This window comes from Euprymna scolopes, chromosome 9 (assembly GCF_053919585.1).
Source record: "Euprymna scolopes isolate OS-2025 chromosome 9, ASM5391958v1, whole genome shotgun sequence".
Classification (NCBI taxonomy): Eukaryota; Metazoa; Mollusca; class Cephalopoda; order Sepiida; family Sepiolidae; genus Euprymna; species Euprymna scolopes.
In genome coordinates this window covers 86467158-86486622 of record NC_136490.1, presented here as the reverse complement: position 1 = coordinate 86486622, position 19465 = coordinate 86467158, and the positions used below count along the sequence as shown (strand labels likewise).

Genomic DNA, 19465 nt, shown 5'->3' with positions numbered 1-19465 from the left:
TGCAGGGACGGGTTAGATTTTCTGACACCATTTCTGCAAGTCATCTTTTCTTTTCGATTGACTACACTTAATTTGAATGCTTTTGACTTCCGGTCACATCATTGAGTATCAGTAAGACGCCAGATTTTCTTTCACTTTTTTCAACCTTCATGTCACGGATTCAAGCCTGCCTGCCTACTATCTCTCTCTCTCTCTACCCTGGCTGCCTACTGTTGTTTTGATTCCCTCTTTCTGCTGCTACATTTTTTTTTTTTAACACCTCTCTCCACATGGGCTGCCGACTGTTGCCCCCCCCCCTCCACTACTACCACTTTTTTTTTTTTTTTTTAACAGCTCTCTCCACTCGGTGTTCCTTACTATACCACCTACACACACCCGGGCAACGGGTGTGTGTAGGTGGTGTAGTGAGGAACCCTGGGTGTGTGTCGAGTGTGTTTTTTTTTTTTTTAGCACTCGCATGAGTACTCACAGCTATTTACATGTTTTTTAGGGGTTGGTTAATTTTTTTTTTGTTTGTTTGAAACATTTTTTTTCTTTTTTTTAGGGTTGATCAATGCTCTTACCATAAAACCTCTGCATAACTAGTCTATTGTATAAATCTCAAATGTTGGTTTGTGTGTGTGTTCGTATGTCTGCTAAAAACTTTCATCAATTACACCAGATCAAGTCGAAACCGGTACCATCTGAAAGAGTGATCTCTCAGACGCATAATATCTGAAAATTAGAAGAAAAAAAATTAATTCTGTGGTGATGAACTTGACCATTTCTCGCAACGCCATTTTTACAAGTCACGTATGCATAAACTATGCTTATAAATGTTATTTTGAAGGGTCGTAATGTCATAGGTCATTGTGGTCTGATGAGCAAAACGGTTTACCGTTAACATTTTTCCTTTCTTTCCATCTTTCGTGTTTCAGATTTGAGCCTGCCTACCGCGGCTATTTTTATTTTTTATTTATTTTTTTTTTTTCAGTCGCACAAGCACTTGTTGCTATTTTGATTGAAAGAAAAGTTGTTTTGATTCATTTATTATTGGGGGGGGGTCACTTATGTTCTATTATGGGAGTTGTTCAATATCCTTAGTATACCAGCTGTGTCCATACCGAACTTCATGTCCATCCGGGCAACGCCGGGTATCCATGCTAGTTAGTTATATAAATGAAACCCCTTTAATATGAAGGGAAGTGATAGACGGAGGGGGGGGGGGCAAGAATTCTAGAATGTTGTAGAAGTCTCTAAAATTCTTTGATTTTTCTCTCTTGTATTTGTGATTAGTCGTTATTTTCCTAAAGAAAACTACATTCTTGTCTCTATTTACACCACTTTTGTTATGAACAATTAACATTTTTAAATTTTTTACGAAAATTGTTAATCTTAAAAAAGAAAAAAACTGTTTTCCATATAATACTTTATATTTATGTAAATTTTTGCCTTCTACAGAGAGAATTAATGCAGCAAAAAGATACTAAAAGGCGATTGTTATCAGAAATCCAAGCTAAAAAGAACAGGTAATGATTTTTTTTCATTTTACTGCTGATGAAATGCGATTCAATAACTAAATATACATGAAATGGATGCTAATGTAAAAAACAAGCACAACATTTCATTGTAATATGTATAAAGTAAATACTAGTATATTTAACAGGCAACCTCTTTTTTTTTTATGTCATTTATTACCTGCATCCTAAATCATTGAAGAAAATATAGTTTATGTCATGATTTGAATTATTTGAACTGCTATTCTCATTTTAATTCACAACCTTTCGTCCACTGCAATCCTCAACCTTTTCTAGCTTGGCAACATATATGGAATTTTGAAGAGTAGAAATATGTTGTTAGTTAATCTCGACTGTAGTAAGTATTGCGTCGTTAATTTCCAGAAGATTGTCGTTTATTTACAATAATTATTATGCCACATGTCCATGCAGACAATTCTAGTATGAATTTAGGAGCCTAAAACCTAATGTTGTCTAGGCATATATCTCTATCTGTACAAAGTTATGTCTATATATTTGTATGTTCATGATTCGCTCCTAAACTAATGAACCAATTGTTATACATTTTAAAACAAACCTGTTGGGTAATGTTGGTTATATTTAGTTTTATGCAAAAGGGACAAAAAGTGGATGGAAACCCTTCATGAAAATTCAGATATGTTTTTTTTTTTTTTTTTTAACAATAGTTATTCGAAATTTTAGTTTCTTTGAAGTATTCTTAAAAGATTTTTAGTAATAATATTGATGCAACCTCCTATTTAAAAATTTAATTATTTCAGATTTGTAGCATTGCAAGCATATGCTGTATTTTCATGGACATCGGCAATATTACATATCTAATGTGCTTCAACAAGTCATATCTTTTTTATTTGTGGGTCAATTTTTAAAAGAATTACATTGATGGAAAGAGAATAGAATAAGCATTCCAACGATGTTAATTTATTTTGCTTTTATGCTTTTATTTTTTTTTGCTCCAAGTTAAAAATGAAAAAATCATAAAAAAATAATGACAACAAAAAGGGAAACTGTTTTTTCAATGTTTACATTTCATACGTTACATTTGGATACACATGATTGGATATTGCTGAAATTTTACAGAATATATAAACAAAGAAGTCCATCTCTACTGGACTTTGATTTTGATTTTTATGACCACAGGAAGCAAAGTTACGACCAAGCAAAGTTGACGAAGAATATTTCAACATTGATAGATAAATCAGCATATATCATCCATTTTCATATATATGTAAATATTTGATAATTATTGTTCGGAAATTTCTTTAAAATGTTATCTTTTATAGAAATTACAGAATATAGAATTTAACGGGAAAACGACTCACTATGCGCTAATACAATGACTACAGTCAGCGTATTAACGAGTTTCGTTGTATTCGCTTAAAAATAGAAAACTGTTTTTTTCTGCTTTCAAAACGAAAGCAGAAAAATCAGTTTCATTTTTTTATTCTGAGTTTGTCAATTTAAAAAAATTATTTTCAAGTTTTTCAAATTTGATTTCTAAACAATACTATTTTGTTGTTTTTGACACTTTTAGTACACATGTATTAAAAACGTTAAAAAACAACAAAATGTACTAAGTACATGCGTTTCTGTTATTGTATTTATTACTTACTTGTACTTAAGGTAGAATTGTTTTGTTTTTTTGTTTTTAGTGGTCAAAAAAAAAAGGTACTTGTACACTTATGCTACCATGCTGAAATAATAAGGTTATTATTTAGAAACCCATTCTTAACATGGGGAGGGAAGGGTGTTTTGTTAACTATTCTGTACTTTCAGCTAACAATTAAATAAAAAAACAGGTATTGTGAAACTTGAATTTAATTTGAAAATACTATTTGAAAAATTAGTACGGTAACATAAGTGCATAAGCACCCAAATAACTATTACTAAAGGCAAGATAAGTTACTCTTCTACCTAGTTGGATAAGTTTTTAGTGTATTTATTTAATGTAAAATATTTGTTTATTTCCACAACTAGCTGGGCTAGCCAACATTGCTCGGGACCATATAAACAATGAGAAAATTGAGGTTGATTTTGAATATAATTGTTATTCTTTGGGGAGAGGAATTTTTAATGTGTATGTATCATTTGCTATTTCGAGCAAAAGAATATTTTACCTACTCTAAGACGGCTATTACACATATGAAATAATTGTACCTTCCCTAGGACAGGTAATTTACAGAATGTATATGAAATAATTTTACCTTTTTGGGACGGGTAATTTACAACACATATTTAAAATATGTTTACCTACCTTCGGACGGGTAATTTATATACATATATGAAACAATTTAACATACTCTCAACAGGTATTGTGTAACCCGACGTGTGTGTTGCTCCTGGACAATCGCCGACTCCCAACGTCATGTACCGTGAATTTTTCGTTTGACTGTTCTTCTTTTGGCTGGATCTTCTTTTGGCGATTGTCGATGAGAACACTCGCGGTTCACAAAATAGAAATATGAACAAACAAAGGAAAAACACAAACGCCAATGTTCACATATAAATTGACTTGTGAGTGTGTGTGTCTTCCCCTGTTCTATCGATGTTACATTTGTCTATCTCTGTTTCACAATCAACTCTAAATGTCAAACTGTAGTCGATATCAACTCCTATACAACGTCTAGCGCATCTAGTTGTCAACTGTCACTGTCCAATTTCCATCCGCTGTGACGGGCATCTAACTGTCAACTGACTGTTCAACTTCCATCCGCTCTCGAGCGCATCTCGATCTCGACTGTCCCCTCTACGTTGGTATCACTGGTCGCCCACCCCATCCTGGTTACCGGAAGCTGCCCTTCCCTGTTTTATCAGTAAGTTTCTATTGTTATGGTTGATTGTAGGATATTTCCGATTTCTTTGTTTACTCTCAACCATTTCCTATCCCTTTGTCTATTGTAGGATATTTCCGATTTCTTTGTCTATTCCCCACCCCCTCTAAGCACTTAGTGGCTCAAATCCACCCCAGGCCACTTTATAGTATCACAATTGTCAACATATGAAATAATTTCTCATTCACCAAGGCTACCATGATTTTAAGAAAATTGAAATAATTTTTAGAAGATGGATCATTAGGATTTCCAAATTAATACATAAATACATTGTGTTGATTAATGAGTTTGCAACCCTTGCTTCATCATAAATTTCAACATTACTGCGTTTCTTTCCTTCCTCACTATCGGAAGATGTCTTAGCAGAATTTTAAAATTAATGCATAAATACATTGACAAAGTTAAGTGATTAGACAACCCTTGCTTCATTATCAAATTCCACATTACTCTTTTCATTTTTTCCCACTACTGACAATCAAAATTTTTTGGAAAAAAGACGTCATTTTCAGAAGATTACTCAACCGGCTTTACAAACAAATAAATATGTTGAGAAGCTTTGTGATTAGGCAACCCTTGCTTCACTACAAAATTCCACATCACTGTGTTCTTTCTCTCCCTACTACTGACAGCATCATTTTAAGTGAAATAATATCATTTCTTGACCATAACTCAACAGGTTTTCCAAATAATTACATAAATGCATTGATGCAAATGATCATTAGGCAACTTTTACTTTACCCCAATTTTCAATATTAATATAGTCCCCCCCCCCCCCCCCCGTTACTACCACAACCGCCAACAACACATTAGTAAGAGAAACAATGTAATTTCCGGAATATGTTTCCATAGTTATTCCATATTTTTGGAATATGACATTGTGGGAGATTGCACCACCCCAAATGGACATTACTCTCTCCAGCCCCACCTCAAAAGTGAAGGTTTGTTAATTCATAGAGAACTCCAAAGTACGTTAAAAAGCAACATAATCATGTGTCTTTCTACTCATCACTACAACTGCGACGTCATTCCCAGAAGTTAACATTGAAAATTCAGAAAAATATTGTTGATCACCTACAGAAACTGATAAATTGTCTGGGCTTATTATTTCATTACAAACAGACCAATCAATTAACTCACATTGCATTATTTTTTTAAATTCTTGGATATGTTACTAATTTCGACAATCATTTTTCATAATTTTAACCCACGCTATCACCCCCCACCCCTTACGAGAAATAAGAACATTGATGCATTGTCTGGGGTGATTATTTCATTACAAACACCAATCAATTAACTCACATTTCATCATTTTTCATAATTCTTGGATATGTAAGTTCGACAATCATTTTTCATAATTTTAATCGACATTATCACACCTCCACCCCTTATGAAAATAATAACTTTGATACGAGTGGTGTGCAATAAGTAATGCCCCTGACCCACTTCCAGTTGTCTGATCTGGCTGAAATTTTGCAAGTGCAATGATTTATATCTCTACAGGTTATGTGGCAAATTACAGCTCTGAACTAATTGTGGTTTCTGTTTTGCAGGTGTTTGAACTGAGTCAGGTGTGAAATGGAGCCTGTTGAATGTTGAGCAGTGATCCGGTTTTTGTATTTGAAAGGACGCACACCACAGGAGACTTTTGATGAAATGAAAGAAACTTATGGTGATAATGCTCCATCATATGACCTTGTAAAATGCTGACATCGTGAATTCAAAGATGGCCAGAAGTTTGTGGAAACAGCTCCCAGACCGGTCCCCCCCCCCCCACCGCATCTGTCCGTCAAGTTTAGGCTGCCATTTTGGAAGATTGGCGCATTACTATTTGCCAAATAGCCCAAGATGTCAAGATTAGTACAGTGTCTGTGAAAACTATCATTCATGACCATTTGCATATGCATAAGGTGTCTGCCAGATGGATTCCCAGGTTGCTCACACCATTCCAGAAGCGAGAACGCGTCGAGTGCTCGAGGATGAATTTGGAGATGTACCAAGAAGATGAGTCAAAGTTTTTCAAAAGACTGATTACACAGGATGAAACCTAGGTCTATCACTATGATCCAGAGACCAAAGCCCAGTCAATGCAGTGGAAGCACTTGGACTCACCACCTCCAAAGAAGGCAAGGGTGCAGCCCTCCGCTGGCAAGGTCATGCTCACAGTCTCCTGGGACCAGGATGAAGTAGTGATGACAGATTTCCTGGCAAAGGGTACCACAATTACAGGAGCCTATTATGCTTCACTTTTGAGGAAATTAAGGTAAGCTATCAAAATCAAGAAGCAGGTCAAGATCAGCAAAAGTACCCTCCTCCTACAGGACAACGCTCCGGTCCACAACTCGCATGTTGCCAGATCAGAAGCATGGGTGTGTGTTTATGAAATCCTCCCCCATCGTTCCTACTGTCCTGATCTTGCACCCTCTGATTTTCACCTCTTCCCACCCATGAAGTTGTTTTTGAAAGGAAAGCGTTTCTCAGATGATTCAGCCTTGATTTCTGAAGTCACGTCGTGGTTGGAGGACCAACCTGGGGTGTTCTACGAAAACGGTCTCCAGAGCTGCATCAAACAATCGGGAAAGTGCATAACTCTGAGTGGTTCCTATGTAGAGAAAGACTAATCCGAGTTTCGTTGCTCTACTGCTATGGGAAGTGGGTCAGGGGCATTACTTATTGCACGCCCCTCGTATATAGCCTGTGCCGATTAATTCATTACAAACGCACAAACCAATCAACTTACATTTCATCATTTTTCATAATTCTTAGATATGATACTAATTTCGACAATCATTTTTTATAATTTTAATCCATCTTATCCCCCCCCCCTTACTAAAATAATAACTTTGATATATTGTCTGGGCCGATTATTTCATTACAAGCACACCAATCAATTAACTTACATTTCATCATTTTTCATAATTCTTGGATATGTTACTAATTTTGACAATGTTTTTTTTTTCTTGCTTTAACCCACATTATTGCCCCTCCCTTATGAAAATAATAACTTTGATATATTGTCTGACGTTATCGCCTACCTCTTACTAAAATAATAACTTTGATTTATTGTCTGGGCCGATTATTTCATTACAAACGCACCAATCAATTCACTCACATTTCATCATTTTTCATAATTCTTGGATATGTTACTAATTTCGACAATCATTTTTCGTAATTTTAACCCACATTCTAGCCATCCCTTACGAAAATCACAACTTTGATATATTGTCTAGGCCAATTATTTCATTACAAACACACCAATTAACTCACATTTCACCATTTTTCATAATTCTTGGATATGTTACTAATTTCGGTAATTATTTTTTATAATTGTAACATACATTATCGCTTTACTCTTTACGAAAAAGATAACTTTGATATATTGTCTGGGCCAATTATTTTATTACACCAATCAATAAATTAACATTTTATGATTTTTCATAATTCCTTGATATGTTAGTAATTTTGACAATCGTTTTTCATAATTTTAACCTACATTATCACCCACTTCCTTATAAAAAAAATTACTTTGATATATTGTCTGAGTTATTTATTTCATTAAAAACACATCAATCGATTTATTCATATTTCATCATTTTTCATATGTTACTAATTTCGACAAACATTTTTCATAATAGTAACCCACATTATTGCACCCCCCTTACGAAAATAATAACTTTGATATATTGTCTGGGTCGATTATTTCATTAAAAAAATACCAATCATTTAACTCACATTTCATCATTTTTCATAATTTTTGGATATGTTACTAATTTAGACAATCGTTTTTTATAATTGTAACCAACATAATGCTCCCATCCTTGCGAAAATAATAACTCTGATATTTTTTCTGGGTTTATTATTTCATTACAAACACACCAATCAATTAATTCACATTTTATCATTTTTCATAATTCTTGGATATGTTACTAATTTCGACAATCGTTTGTTTTTTTTTTATAATTTTGACCCACATTTAGCACCCCCCCCCTTACGAAAATAATAACTTTGATTAAAAATATACATGAAATAAAGTAATGTTTAAATTGTAAACTGTTTCAACCATTTCCAGCACTGACTTCTTATCCCCACCACACTGTTATAAATATACATTAAATAAATTAATATGTAAAATGTTGCAGCCATTTCTGGGACTGACTCTGTAAGCCCCACCCCACTGTTAAAAATATGAATGAAATATAGTAATGTTTAACTCGTAAACGGTTTCGGCTATTTCCTGGACTGATTTCATATCCCCCACCTCACTGTTTTAAAAATATACATGAAATAATGTAATGTCTCAGCTTTTAATATTAGATAAAGTAATTTTGAGATCGTAAACTGCTTCAGCTGTTTCCGGGCCTGACTCCGTATTCCCACTTCTTTTAAAAATATATATGAAATAAAGTATTTTTGAGATCATAAACTGCTGCTTCAGCCCTTACCGGGACTTACTCCATATTCCAATCCCCACCTCTTAAAATATATGCTGCGTTGGTTATTTTGTACTTTTTATTTTTGGAGGAGGTAATGCCTGGTAGAAAACTATATTCGCTTACTTGGCCTTTTGGCTAAGATAAAAGTATAGTATCTGTTCTGATGCAGCATTTCAGCAAAATCATCTACTGGCCCCCTCTCCATAAACAGAAAAAGTGGTGGTAATGCTTGGGAGAATGAACAGGCACTAATTCACCACACCCCAACCTCACCTAAAAAGAAGGTTTGGTAATCCCTGGCAGCCTCCAGAGTACTTTTTAAAGCAACATAATCGTGATTGCCCCCCATCCCCTCCCATCATCAACACATGATGTCGCTTCCGGAAAATGACTCAGCAGTTTTTCGAAATACATGATTTCATTATAAATTGTTTGTATTTTTTTAAATATGGGTACTGCACTGTAGAAGTACCTTATTTAAAATTCATGCTAAGAACCTTATTTAAAATTCATGCTACTCAAAAAATAAATATTTCAAAGTGCAGTTAGTTATTAGGCAACACTTGCCTAAAACTATAAACTAATCAAGAAATTAGATTGAGAAACAGATTTTAATGTTAACTAATGCTAAACAAAAATAGAGATAATACATGTCAGTTTCTTATTTAATAAATTGTTAGATGAAAGTACAGAATAGTTTAAATAATACCTTCTCGTCCCCATATTAATATTAAGTATGGCTTTCTAAATAACGTTATTATTTCAGCACTGTCCGTATTCCGTGTGTCACCCCCCCCCCTCCTCTGTATTAAAATAATGTATGAAATTAAGTAAATATGAGAAAAAAGATTTATAGGTTTGTTTTCATATTTACAAATTTCAAACCGCGAATAAAATGTACGTATGGTTTCGGTTTTTTTTTGGGGGGGGGGGTAATACAAAGACATAAAAAAAAATGAGTTGGTGTCATTAGTTAGAATTGAAATTAAAAAGAACCAAACATTCCAGCCTGAGAAAAAACAAAAGTATGCACGTGCGCATTACAAAACAAAATGTCAGCTAATGTTTAATGAACAATTTACATGTAAATTTGCCAATGTCTGGATGCGATATACATGCATGTAAGCAAAGATATTATTCGCTATAAATCACCCTTGGTGCATGAATATTATTTCCTGAGAATTTCAATGCTATGTGACTAGTAGTTTAATAGCTTACTTGTTAGATATTTACACACACACACATACAGCTACTGTTTTATTTATATAGATACGTGTTACACAAGCGCAAGAAAACTAACCATGTGGTATCTCATGTCTTTGAAATCTCGACAATGACTTAAAAATATACAAAACACTGTTAGAAACCCAACCAATAAACGTCGTTGTGACATTGTTGTTTATCAGGATTCCTGGTATTGTGAAAGTTACATTCGAGGATTCATGTAGAGTACGATGTATGGTTGCATCTCAGAAAATAGGGGTATATTTTAAGCCAGATAGAGAGGATTTACAAAATTGAAAATTGGACTGGTCCCAAAATGCATAAGTTCTGGTTGAATATAGGAATTTCCATCTTTTATAGAAATCCAAAATCTATACGGAAAATTTTCTTCGATTTATATCCGAGATTAATTCATATCTACTCAATTTTTTCCTTTTCTTTGTGGGGAGTAGTAAATACTGGCCATGAATGCTCTTTAGGCATTCAATGGCTACATCCCAGATTAAGCTCTCCTTTGGTGGGGAGGCAGATAAATACCTACTCTCAATAAGGCTATATTTAAATACCACTATAATACTCAGTTTTGTTCATGAATAGACACCCACTGTATGATACCATGCGCCAGTTTTAAAAAAAAAAGAAATTTGTACATCTTAATTTATAATTCATGGCTTATGGTAAAAATATACATCAGATTTGACTGCATAATCAGAAAGAGCACACAACTTTACATAAGATAATTCATACCATCTAAAAAATTCCAACAAAAACCTAACAGCCAGCCATGGTTCTCTCCAGAATGTGCTGCTGCCATTGCGCATAGAAATCACTTTTTCCATAGCTACCAATGTAATAGATGTACTGAGACTAAAGCTGCCTTCAGGACTGCCAGCAACCACTGTAAAAGAGTGATAAAAAATGCAAGAGAACTATATGCTCAGTCCGTCAAATCCAAAGTAGCTGAGCAGCGGCTTGGTTCCCACCAGTTTTGGCAAATAGCAAACAGGATCCTGAACAGATGCGTGCGTTCTATCCCAACCATCATCAGTGGACCTGAGGTTATCTCATCAGCATCAGACAAGGCCAAACTATTCGCCAAGAACTTTGCAGCTAACTCTATCCTCTGCGACGAAGGGCATCAACTCCCCATATTTCCTCCTACAACAGACAACACACTATCCAACATACAAATATCTTTGCATGAGTTCGCCAAACTAATCAAGAACCTTGATTCCAGTAAAGCAACTGGCCCAGACGGCATTCCAATTATAGTGTTGAAAAAGCTTCGACCAGAACTTGCCCCCATACTTACAAAACTGTTTAAGGAGAAGTGCTTTCCAACGCCCTGGAAAACCTCATCAGTATGTCCTGTATTTAAGAACTCAAGTGATAAGTCATCTCCCTCCCAGTATAGACCAATAAGTCTCTTGTGTGTTATGAGTAAGTTACTAGAATCCATATTAAATAAAGTAGTCAACCACCTCAGCAGAAATAACCTCCTTAGTGACATGCAATATGGTTTCCATTCTGCTAGATCTACAGCTGATGTGCTAACAATTATATCCCATAGGATTAATGAATCTCTCGACAAATGCTTCCTTTCTAGGGCAATTACTCTTGACATATCAAAGGCCTTCGACAAGGTATGGCATAAGAGCCTACTTCACAAGATTTCCAGCTACAGTATAACTGGAAATGTTTTCTCAATTATTAAATCATTTCTCTCTGATAGGTTCATAAGAGTAGTGGTTGATAGGCAGAAATCAGAGGTCCACAGTATTAATGCTGGAGTCTCCCAGAGGTCTATCCTGGGCCCAACTCTCTTCCTACATCAATGATCTCCCAAAACACATACTTAAATCATTTGTTGACATCTATGCTGATGACACAACCATCTACGGCAACACATCAAAAGCCGTAAATGACAAAGCTCTCTCTGATTCCCTCTCCTCTGATATTGAGCGCGTGTTTCAGTGGGGGAAGGGATGGCTGGTTACTTTTAATGCATCTAAAACCAAGCTCCTAACTTTACATCATCAACGCTCTGTTCCTCATCTAGCATCAATTGAAATGGATGGCTCTCATCTTGGGGAGGCTTCATGTTTTGACAAGCTCCTGGGTTTGACCTTTATTCCTGATTTGAAATGGAACACATATATCAAGTCTGTTGCCCGGGCCGCTGGGAAAATGGTGGGATCCTTCTACCGCTCCAGTATCTCACTACTGATGCAATTCTCTATCTCTATAAAAGCCAAGTACATCCAAAGATGGAGTACTGCTGCCACATCTGGGCTGGAGCTTCAAAAAACAGCCTATCAGTGGGGGATGCTATCTTCTCTTCCCTGCAACCTCTCTCCCACAGAAGAGACGTTGCGAGCCTGTCTTTGTTTTATCGTTATTTTCATGGCAAGTGCTCGTCCGAGCTCCAATCTTTCATGATAAACACCCGTCTAACTAAAACCACTGTCAGTAATTTCCCCCACTCTTTATCTGTGCCTAAATCAAAAGTAGATTCCATGAACATAGCTTTTTTCTAAGAAGTGCACGCCTGTGGAATTCTCTTCCTGTTCGCCTGTTTCCCACCTGACTACAATTTGGACATCTCAAGTCCAATATAAACAAATTCCTGATTAATCGCCTCCTTAAGTAAGACACTATCAAATCTCCAATACCAACTATTACTACGATATTATCCCATTGATTATTGTACACAATATTTCTAAAGTATTTCAAGTAGGTGTCAGGGCTGAGAAGAGGATCACACACACCCGATGCGATAATTATTAATTAAATTACCTGCAAATAACCCTTTTTCCCTTATCCCCAAGTGGCACTTGATAAGTGGTGATCCCCATGTAAAAAAAAAAAAAAAAAAAGATACCAAGATTTATGAGAATAACTTAAAAAATAAATAAATGGTGGTGAAATTACCAAATTTCTTGAAATGTTGAGGTCCTTAATTTAGCCCACTTTTTCTAAAGAAAATGTCCACGGAAAAGCCTAAATTTTGGCACTTAAAATTCTCATAACTTTTGAACTACTAATGGTATTTGCATAATTCAAACGGTTTTAAGCATCTTTTACATAGCTCTTTTCATGCACGTTTTGGGCCATAAGAAATATTTTGATAATAAATTAACTTTTCTGAAGATTTGTGAAATGAAAATTAGCTGACATTGATAAAAAAAGTACTAGCCATTTATCCAGGCATTTTAAGCATCTTTCACTGAGAGTAGTCTGTCGGGAAAAATCTGCTGAGACCTGATCTTGGGGAAATTTGACAACCTGGTTTTTTTTTGGTTTTTTTTTATCATGACCAGAGTATTAGAATCTTGACAGACATTTGGAACAGAATGCTGCTGACCAAGTTTTCTAAAGTATTTCAAGTAGGTGTCAGGGCTGAGAAGAGGATCACACACACCTGATGCGATAATTATTAATTAAATTACCTGCAAATAACCCTTTTTCCATGGTTGAAACTTTTACAAGAAATTAAACAAAGAACAAATGCCAATTAATCAACCGCATTTGTGATTTCGGCAGACTGGCCCAAAAAGAGGGGAGGAACCTCTCATTCATGGTAGCAGGGAGAGATGAAGAATAGATGAAGAAAAGAGAGGCATGGACCTAAAAGTCAATTGGCCACTTGTGGTTTGATAATGTATTTTCCAGAGTTGGGAATTATAAAATATTACTGATAATATTTTATTGAGAATTGTGAGTTGAATTGTATTGGAGTGCGTGGGGGGGATTCTCAATATAAGCATGTCAGCTTCTAATATCCTTAAGAGACTGACCTTCGGACTTAGAATTGAAATCGGTAAACTCGTAATTGCCCAGATTTAGAACTATTCAGACATGAATATTAGGAGACTTGTAAATCGCCAGTTGTAAAGTCTTTCTACAAATAATTGTTACTTTATCCAAAAAGACCAGTTGTCAAAGTGTTATTCTTTCTTCTTTTGGTTTGAAATGACCTTTGCTTCCCAGTGATACAGACTTTGGTGACTAGTGCCAGACAATTTGCCCTTTCGTTCTTTCCACAATGTGGAAAAAGTGGTGGTTCATTGGACAGGATCTTTCAACACCCAGGGTCTTCACCAAAATGACCGTCAGATATAACGTGATCAACCAGGACCCAGAAGGGACGAATTTGATGACGTCACTCACTGGACATTGTTGTAGATGAAAAAGGGGTATAATCATATGTTCAAAGAATTTTGTGATGAACGTAGTGAGTTTTTGTCCTCTGTATTAAAGTGGTTAAAAAGATTAAAAATGTGTATGTGTGTGTATATACATACACACGCATGCACATTTTTTATTTTTTTTAAGTTAAAAGTCTGTGTGTGTATATATATATATATATATATATATATATATATATATATACATATATATACACAGTCATTGGTCATGTATATTCTCTTTTTTAATGAATGATGACATCATTATTTTGTTGCTTTATCATTTATGAATTCAATAAGTATCACCCAACAGACAGCATTTTTCAGTGTCAACAAAATAAATTCTGCTTAAATAATTTGTTCTCTTTGTCAAAGACAAATATCTTTTCTAAACACTTCCCATGTTATTCAAAAATAAGTTTACATCTAAAATTTATGTAATATGTAGCTTAACTAGCAAACATATGCAACAGATGCAGCATATTTTTGCTAATATTTCTAATTTATATAAATATTATTATTATTATATTTTTATTTTAAGAATTTTACATGCAGAGTCAGAAGCTATTGATTTGGTGGAAGAAGAAAAAAAAACAAAACTTATAGTGAATGAGATAAGTAAAAGAAAAATTGCTACTTTGAATGAACTCGTCCTAAATACAAGTGTAAGTATTGTTTGTATGTTTGTTTTTGTTTTTTTAGCATTTTATGACTTCTATCATTTGTTGTTTTTTTAAATTTTTCATCGTTACTCTACTTTCATGAAAAGTAACATGAATAGTATGTAAAAAGGAATGCAAATAATATAAAACATAAACTGTCATTTGTTATTTAGAAGATTTAATGACCAAAATACAAGCTATAATTTAATTTAAAAATAAATAAAAATACAAAATACCCTGAATGCCTCCATTTTTAAGATAAGACCTCACTTAAGAAAATATAGTTTGTAAGTTAAAATATGCTGGCGCATTTTTTAACCTTATTGATTAAACCTAGTCAGATTTTAACTTTTAAGCAAATAGAATAAAGAAATGTTTAAAAAAAAAAAAGTTTGAACGCAAAAAGACAAGGATTAAAAAAGTAACAGTCGCTAAAGTTTTCCATTAAGACCAAAGTTTGAAGGTGATGTCATCCATGTTGATCCTTTGGTTTTTGAATTTTGTAGAGATTTTAAGATTACATTATTCTCACATAAGGTGAGAATAATGTAAACTGGCATTTTGATTAAAAGACTGATGCTAATGATGACTGTAATATTCCTTTAACATATTTGAATATGATTAGACTTAACTTTTTTGTTTTTGTTATAAAGCTCAATGACTTAAAATTGGTATTCTCATATCTTCATTTTTTCACTTTAATACAAAAACTTTTTTCTGTTTTTTTTTTTTTTTTTTTTTTTTTATAGAAATATCTTGACCTGAGTAAGAAAAAAGTTGAATTAAGCCTTAATTACACAATGGCCACACACAGTAAAGCCACAATAGAGGAAACCTATCGAGAAACAATGCATGCTTTACAGAAAATGGAGGTGAGTTTTGCAACATTTAAATTTATCAACTAATGTAGTTCTATGAATGAATTTTGTATTATTTTTTTATCAGTAATTAAAATCTAAGATAATTTGAAAAAATAAGATTATAAATAATTTATGTTTAGGAATAGAATTATTTTGTAAAATGCTTTTATCCATGACATTTGTCATTTCATTTTTTTAGTTTATTATCAGAATCTTTTCAATAATTTAATTAATAAATTCTTCACATTTCTGTGGATATTTGCTACTTAGCATTTCGCTCTGCTAGAACTTTAAGAACACAAATTCTGAAGGTGTCAGCCACTCACACTGTCTGGGACAGTAGATGAGGAGAAAAAATAAGGTTGGGAATTCTATTTTTTTTTTTTAATAAATTCTTGTCATATCTTGTTTAATGTTTGAACTAAATATTTTGTTAATTGTTTTATAATTTTCTCTCATACTTCTTAACTGTATTTTCACATTATGTTTACCATAACATAAACATACAATAAAACATCAAATCACAGTCATTTCCCTGTTATATAATCATTGTTACCGTCAGTTAAGGATTAATAAGATCTTTTGAATCGATACAATTTATCTCAGTGTAAAATTTATTCTCTACATGTTTCTTTTTCTTTTTTTATTACACAGCATAAAGTTGAAGAATGTAAAGAAAATATAAAAAACGTAAAAGATTTAGCAAAAAAACTTTTAGATGTTGCTCAAAAAGCTACAAAAACGCCGAAAAATGAAGAATTATCAGAATATTACAGAAAAGTAAGTATTCTTATTTCTTTTATAATCGTTTTTGCTTTTGGTATTTCTTATTTAAATTCTGTCTTGTGTTATCTTTTTTCATACTAATATTTTTAATAGTTGTAATAATTATTTGTGCATTTTCATTTTTTATGTTTGTTTTTTTTTTAAGTCATACTTCTATGGATATGTCAGTAAAAACACTATTCGAAGACATTTTTGAAAATACATAATCTTATATCAATATCTATTTTAAAAAAAGATTTTTTTTTTATTTTGCTGCTTAAAAAGCCTGTATGAGTCAAGATTCTTTTACAAATTCCACGTAACCATTATCTACATGAAAAAATGCAAAAAAAAACTTCTCATAGTAAAATTAAAACACCTTCTTTCAAATTAATTCAACTTATTCATCATCATTTTTATTTACTGTTTATGTATATGCAGTATCAGTCTCAGGGTTAACAAATTTGCATATTAATTTTTTAAAAAGTACATTTTATTAATTAAATATTATTTTTATTGTCTTTTTAATTCAATGATTGTTTTTATTTTAATATAACAAATAATTCTGTTTAATAATCTTGTTTTTTGGAGAAATTATTTAGCATTTTTGATCAAATGAACCAACTTGGTTTTTCTAAATTGAAAGTGAAAAGACAAATTGATTTCTTTTTCTTTATTTTATGATCACATTTAAATGAAATCTGTTTTGAATTACCTTAATGTTAATCTTTCGTGTTTACAACAAAGTTATGAAATTTTATTTAAACTAGCATGGTTACCTGGTGTTTCTCAGGGGGATAGTAATTTATTTTTATCAATAAAACAAAAACATGTGCAAGTTAAATCTTACTGTAAAAAAACAAAACAGCTAGTAATTTATTTATTAATATTATCAAATTCCCCCATATTGTCAAAAGGTCGAAAGGGTATCTCATCTGGCACTGTCGCCAAGGTCTGTATCACTGAGGAGGAATAGTCATTTAAATCAAAAGAAGAAAGAATAACACTTCGACAACTGGTCTTTTGGATAATATTATAATAATTATTTGTAGAACAAAAATGTCATACGCTCTGATTCTTAACAAGTCTCAACTTAAATCCTTAATTTTTGAGCACAAATTCTGTAGTTTCACCTAGCAATTTAATAAACAAAGATTGAATTTGATAATAAAAAAATTTGTATGGTCCTTTCTCTCCCATATTGTCAAAACTCAAAATAAATTTCAAAATAAATAAAAATTATACATAAAATCTTAAAATATACAAATGTATAAAGAAAAAAAAAACTTTCAAAGATACATACACACATACATACACACACATATATATATATATATATATATATATATATATATATATATATATATACGTGTTATGAACAATATTAAAATGGCTTTCTTTTTTACATGCACACATTTCTAGATAAAATTGATTTTACACATTTTTTCATTTTTTAAGAAAATTAATACTGAAAGGACTTTCTGGTGCTAGTGCACTTACTGATCCGCGCTATTTTTTAAATCGTATTTCCAATTTTAATTAAAGTTTTATGATATGTTTTTTATTCAATTGTAAGGTTAAAGTATAGAATAGGTACAAAACACCCTCCCCTCTCCATGTTAAGAATGGCTTTTTAAATAATGTTATTATTTCAGCACCGATCAATAAGTGCACTAGTACCGACTTTCCTATTATACCAAAAGGGGGAGGGGTCTGTTGCAATGTTTTTGATATCCTTCTGAAGTCATGGTTACAAAACATTGGAAGGGAACTGACAAATCAGAAACCAGAACCACTCCATAAAATATACCAAATATCTTAAGAATTATTGCACATAACTTTTCGTCTTCACACGGGAACTATGCTCCTATTTACAATGCCTTCCCATGGGACAGTTAGACACCAGGGTCGTTTTTTAACTTTTCAGCTATCTACTAGAAACTTCATTCTTCATCTTTGTAAGCTTTTACAATTCAAACTTCTCTAGATTGGTACTGCCATTTTGTTTGGAACAACATTTCTGTTCTCTTCTAAGACTAAAATTACTTGCAACTCAAAATGTTTCAAGTAGTCAAGTTTGCAAAGTGATAGCAAGTTGGCAGAGGCATCTATTTTATACTACAATCACAAAATCAGTCATTATTATTATCATTGTTATTGTTACAACTATTTAAGTTACTTTCTTTATATACTCTGGTAAATTGTTCTAGTGAGTTTATTAAGATAAGCTATCACATTGTTTGTACTCTTGGAAATTTTTTTTTTTTTTTTTTTAAAGGATTCAACATGGGTATCACATAACATAGAATATGTAGTAATACTACATATTCTGTGTTATGTGATACCCATTTTTTCTATTGATAATTCGAATTGGCTAAATAATTACTGTGAATTATTTTCTGTATTTCACGATAATCACTTTTCATGTTTAGGTGCTCATAATGGATGACAGTATTATAGTTACATTGTTCTTAATATTTTTGTAACTAAAGTAGGAATTAATCCAATATTTTACAAATATCATGGCTAGTTTTCAAATATAGTTTACAACATGCCATAGTTAACTTAACCTTATATTTTGTTTATGTTCAAGTTGAAATAATAATGAAATGCATGTCATTAAATTGTGAATATTTTGCAGTAATACATCAAAATGGACAAGATTATATCCTTAAGTAAATCTTGACTGATGACAAACTATGTAGTTGTCATTGTAGCACTGAGTAAGATCATATTAATATATAGGATGGACTCTCTTGTTGAACACAACATATAAACATCTGATTAGGTAATCTTCATAAATTTGATTATAATGGATTATACAGGCAATGCATTGGGTTGCATGTTTTAGTGATGCATTCGAATGGTAGATGTTGCTTGATGCTTGGTTACAAAGAAGAAGTGGGGGCACAAAGGATTGAAAATACCTGGTTGAAGTCTAGCTACACAAGAGATGTTTTCTTTGTTTGAAATAAAATATCTCATTAAATGA

The 19465-nt window shown here is 32.7% G+C and overlaps 1 protein-coding gene across 1 annotated transcript in view; it reads left to right on the top strand.

Moving 5' to 3' along the window:
• LOC145284747 (structural maintenance of chromosomes protein 5-like) overlaps positions 1-19465 on the top strand; it is a 94539-nt gene that overhangs the window by 57385 nt on the left and 17689 nt on the right. Inside the window, exons 17-20 of the mRNA XM_080133700.1 lie at positions 1441-1508; positions 14728-14851; positions 15598-15720; positions 16363-16488. Of these exons, the coding sequence (XP_079989826.1) occupies positions 1441-1508; positions 14728-14851; positions 15598-15720; positions 16363-16488 (441 nt within the window). The remainder of the gene's footprint in view (positions 1-1440; positions 1509-14727; positions 14852-15597; positions 15721-16362; positions 16489-19465) is intronic.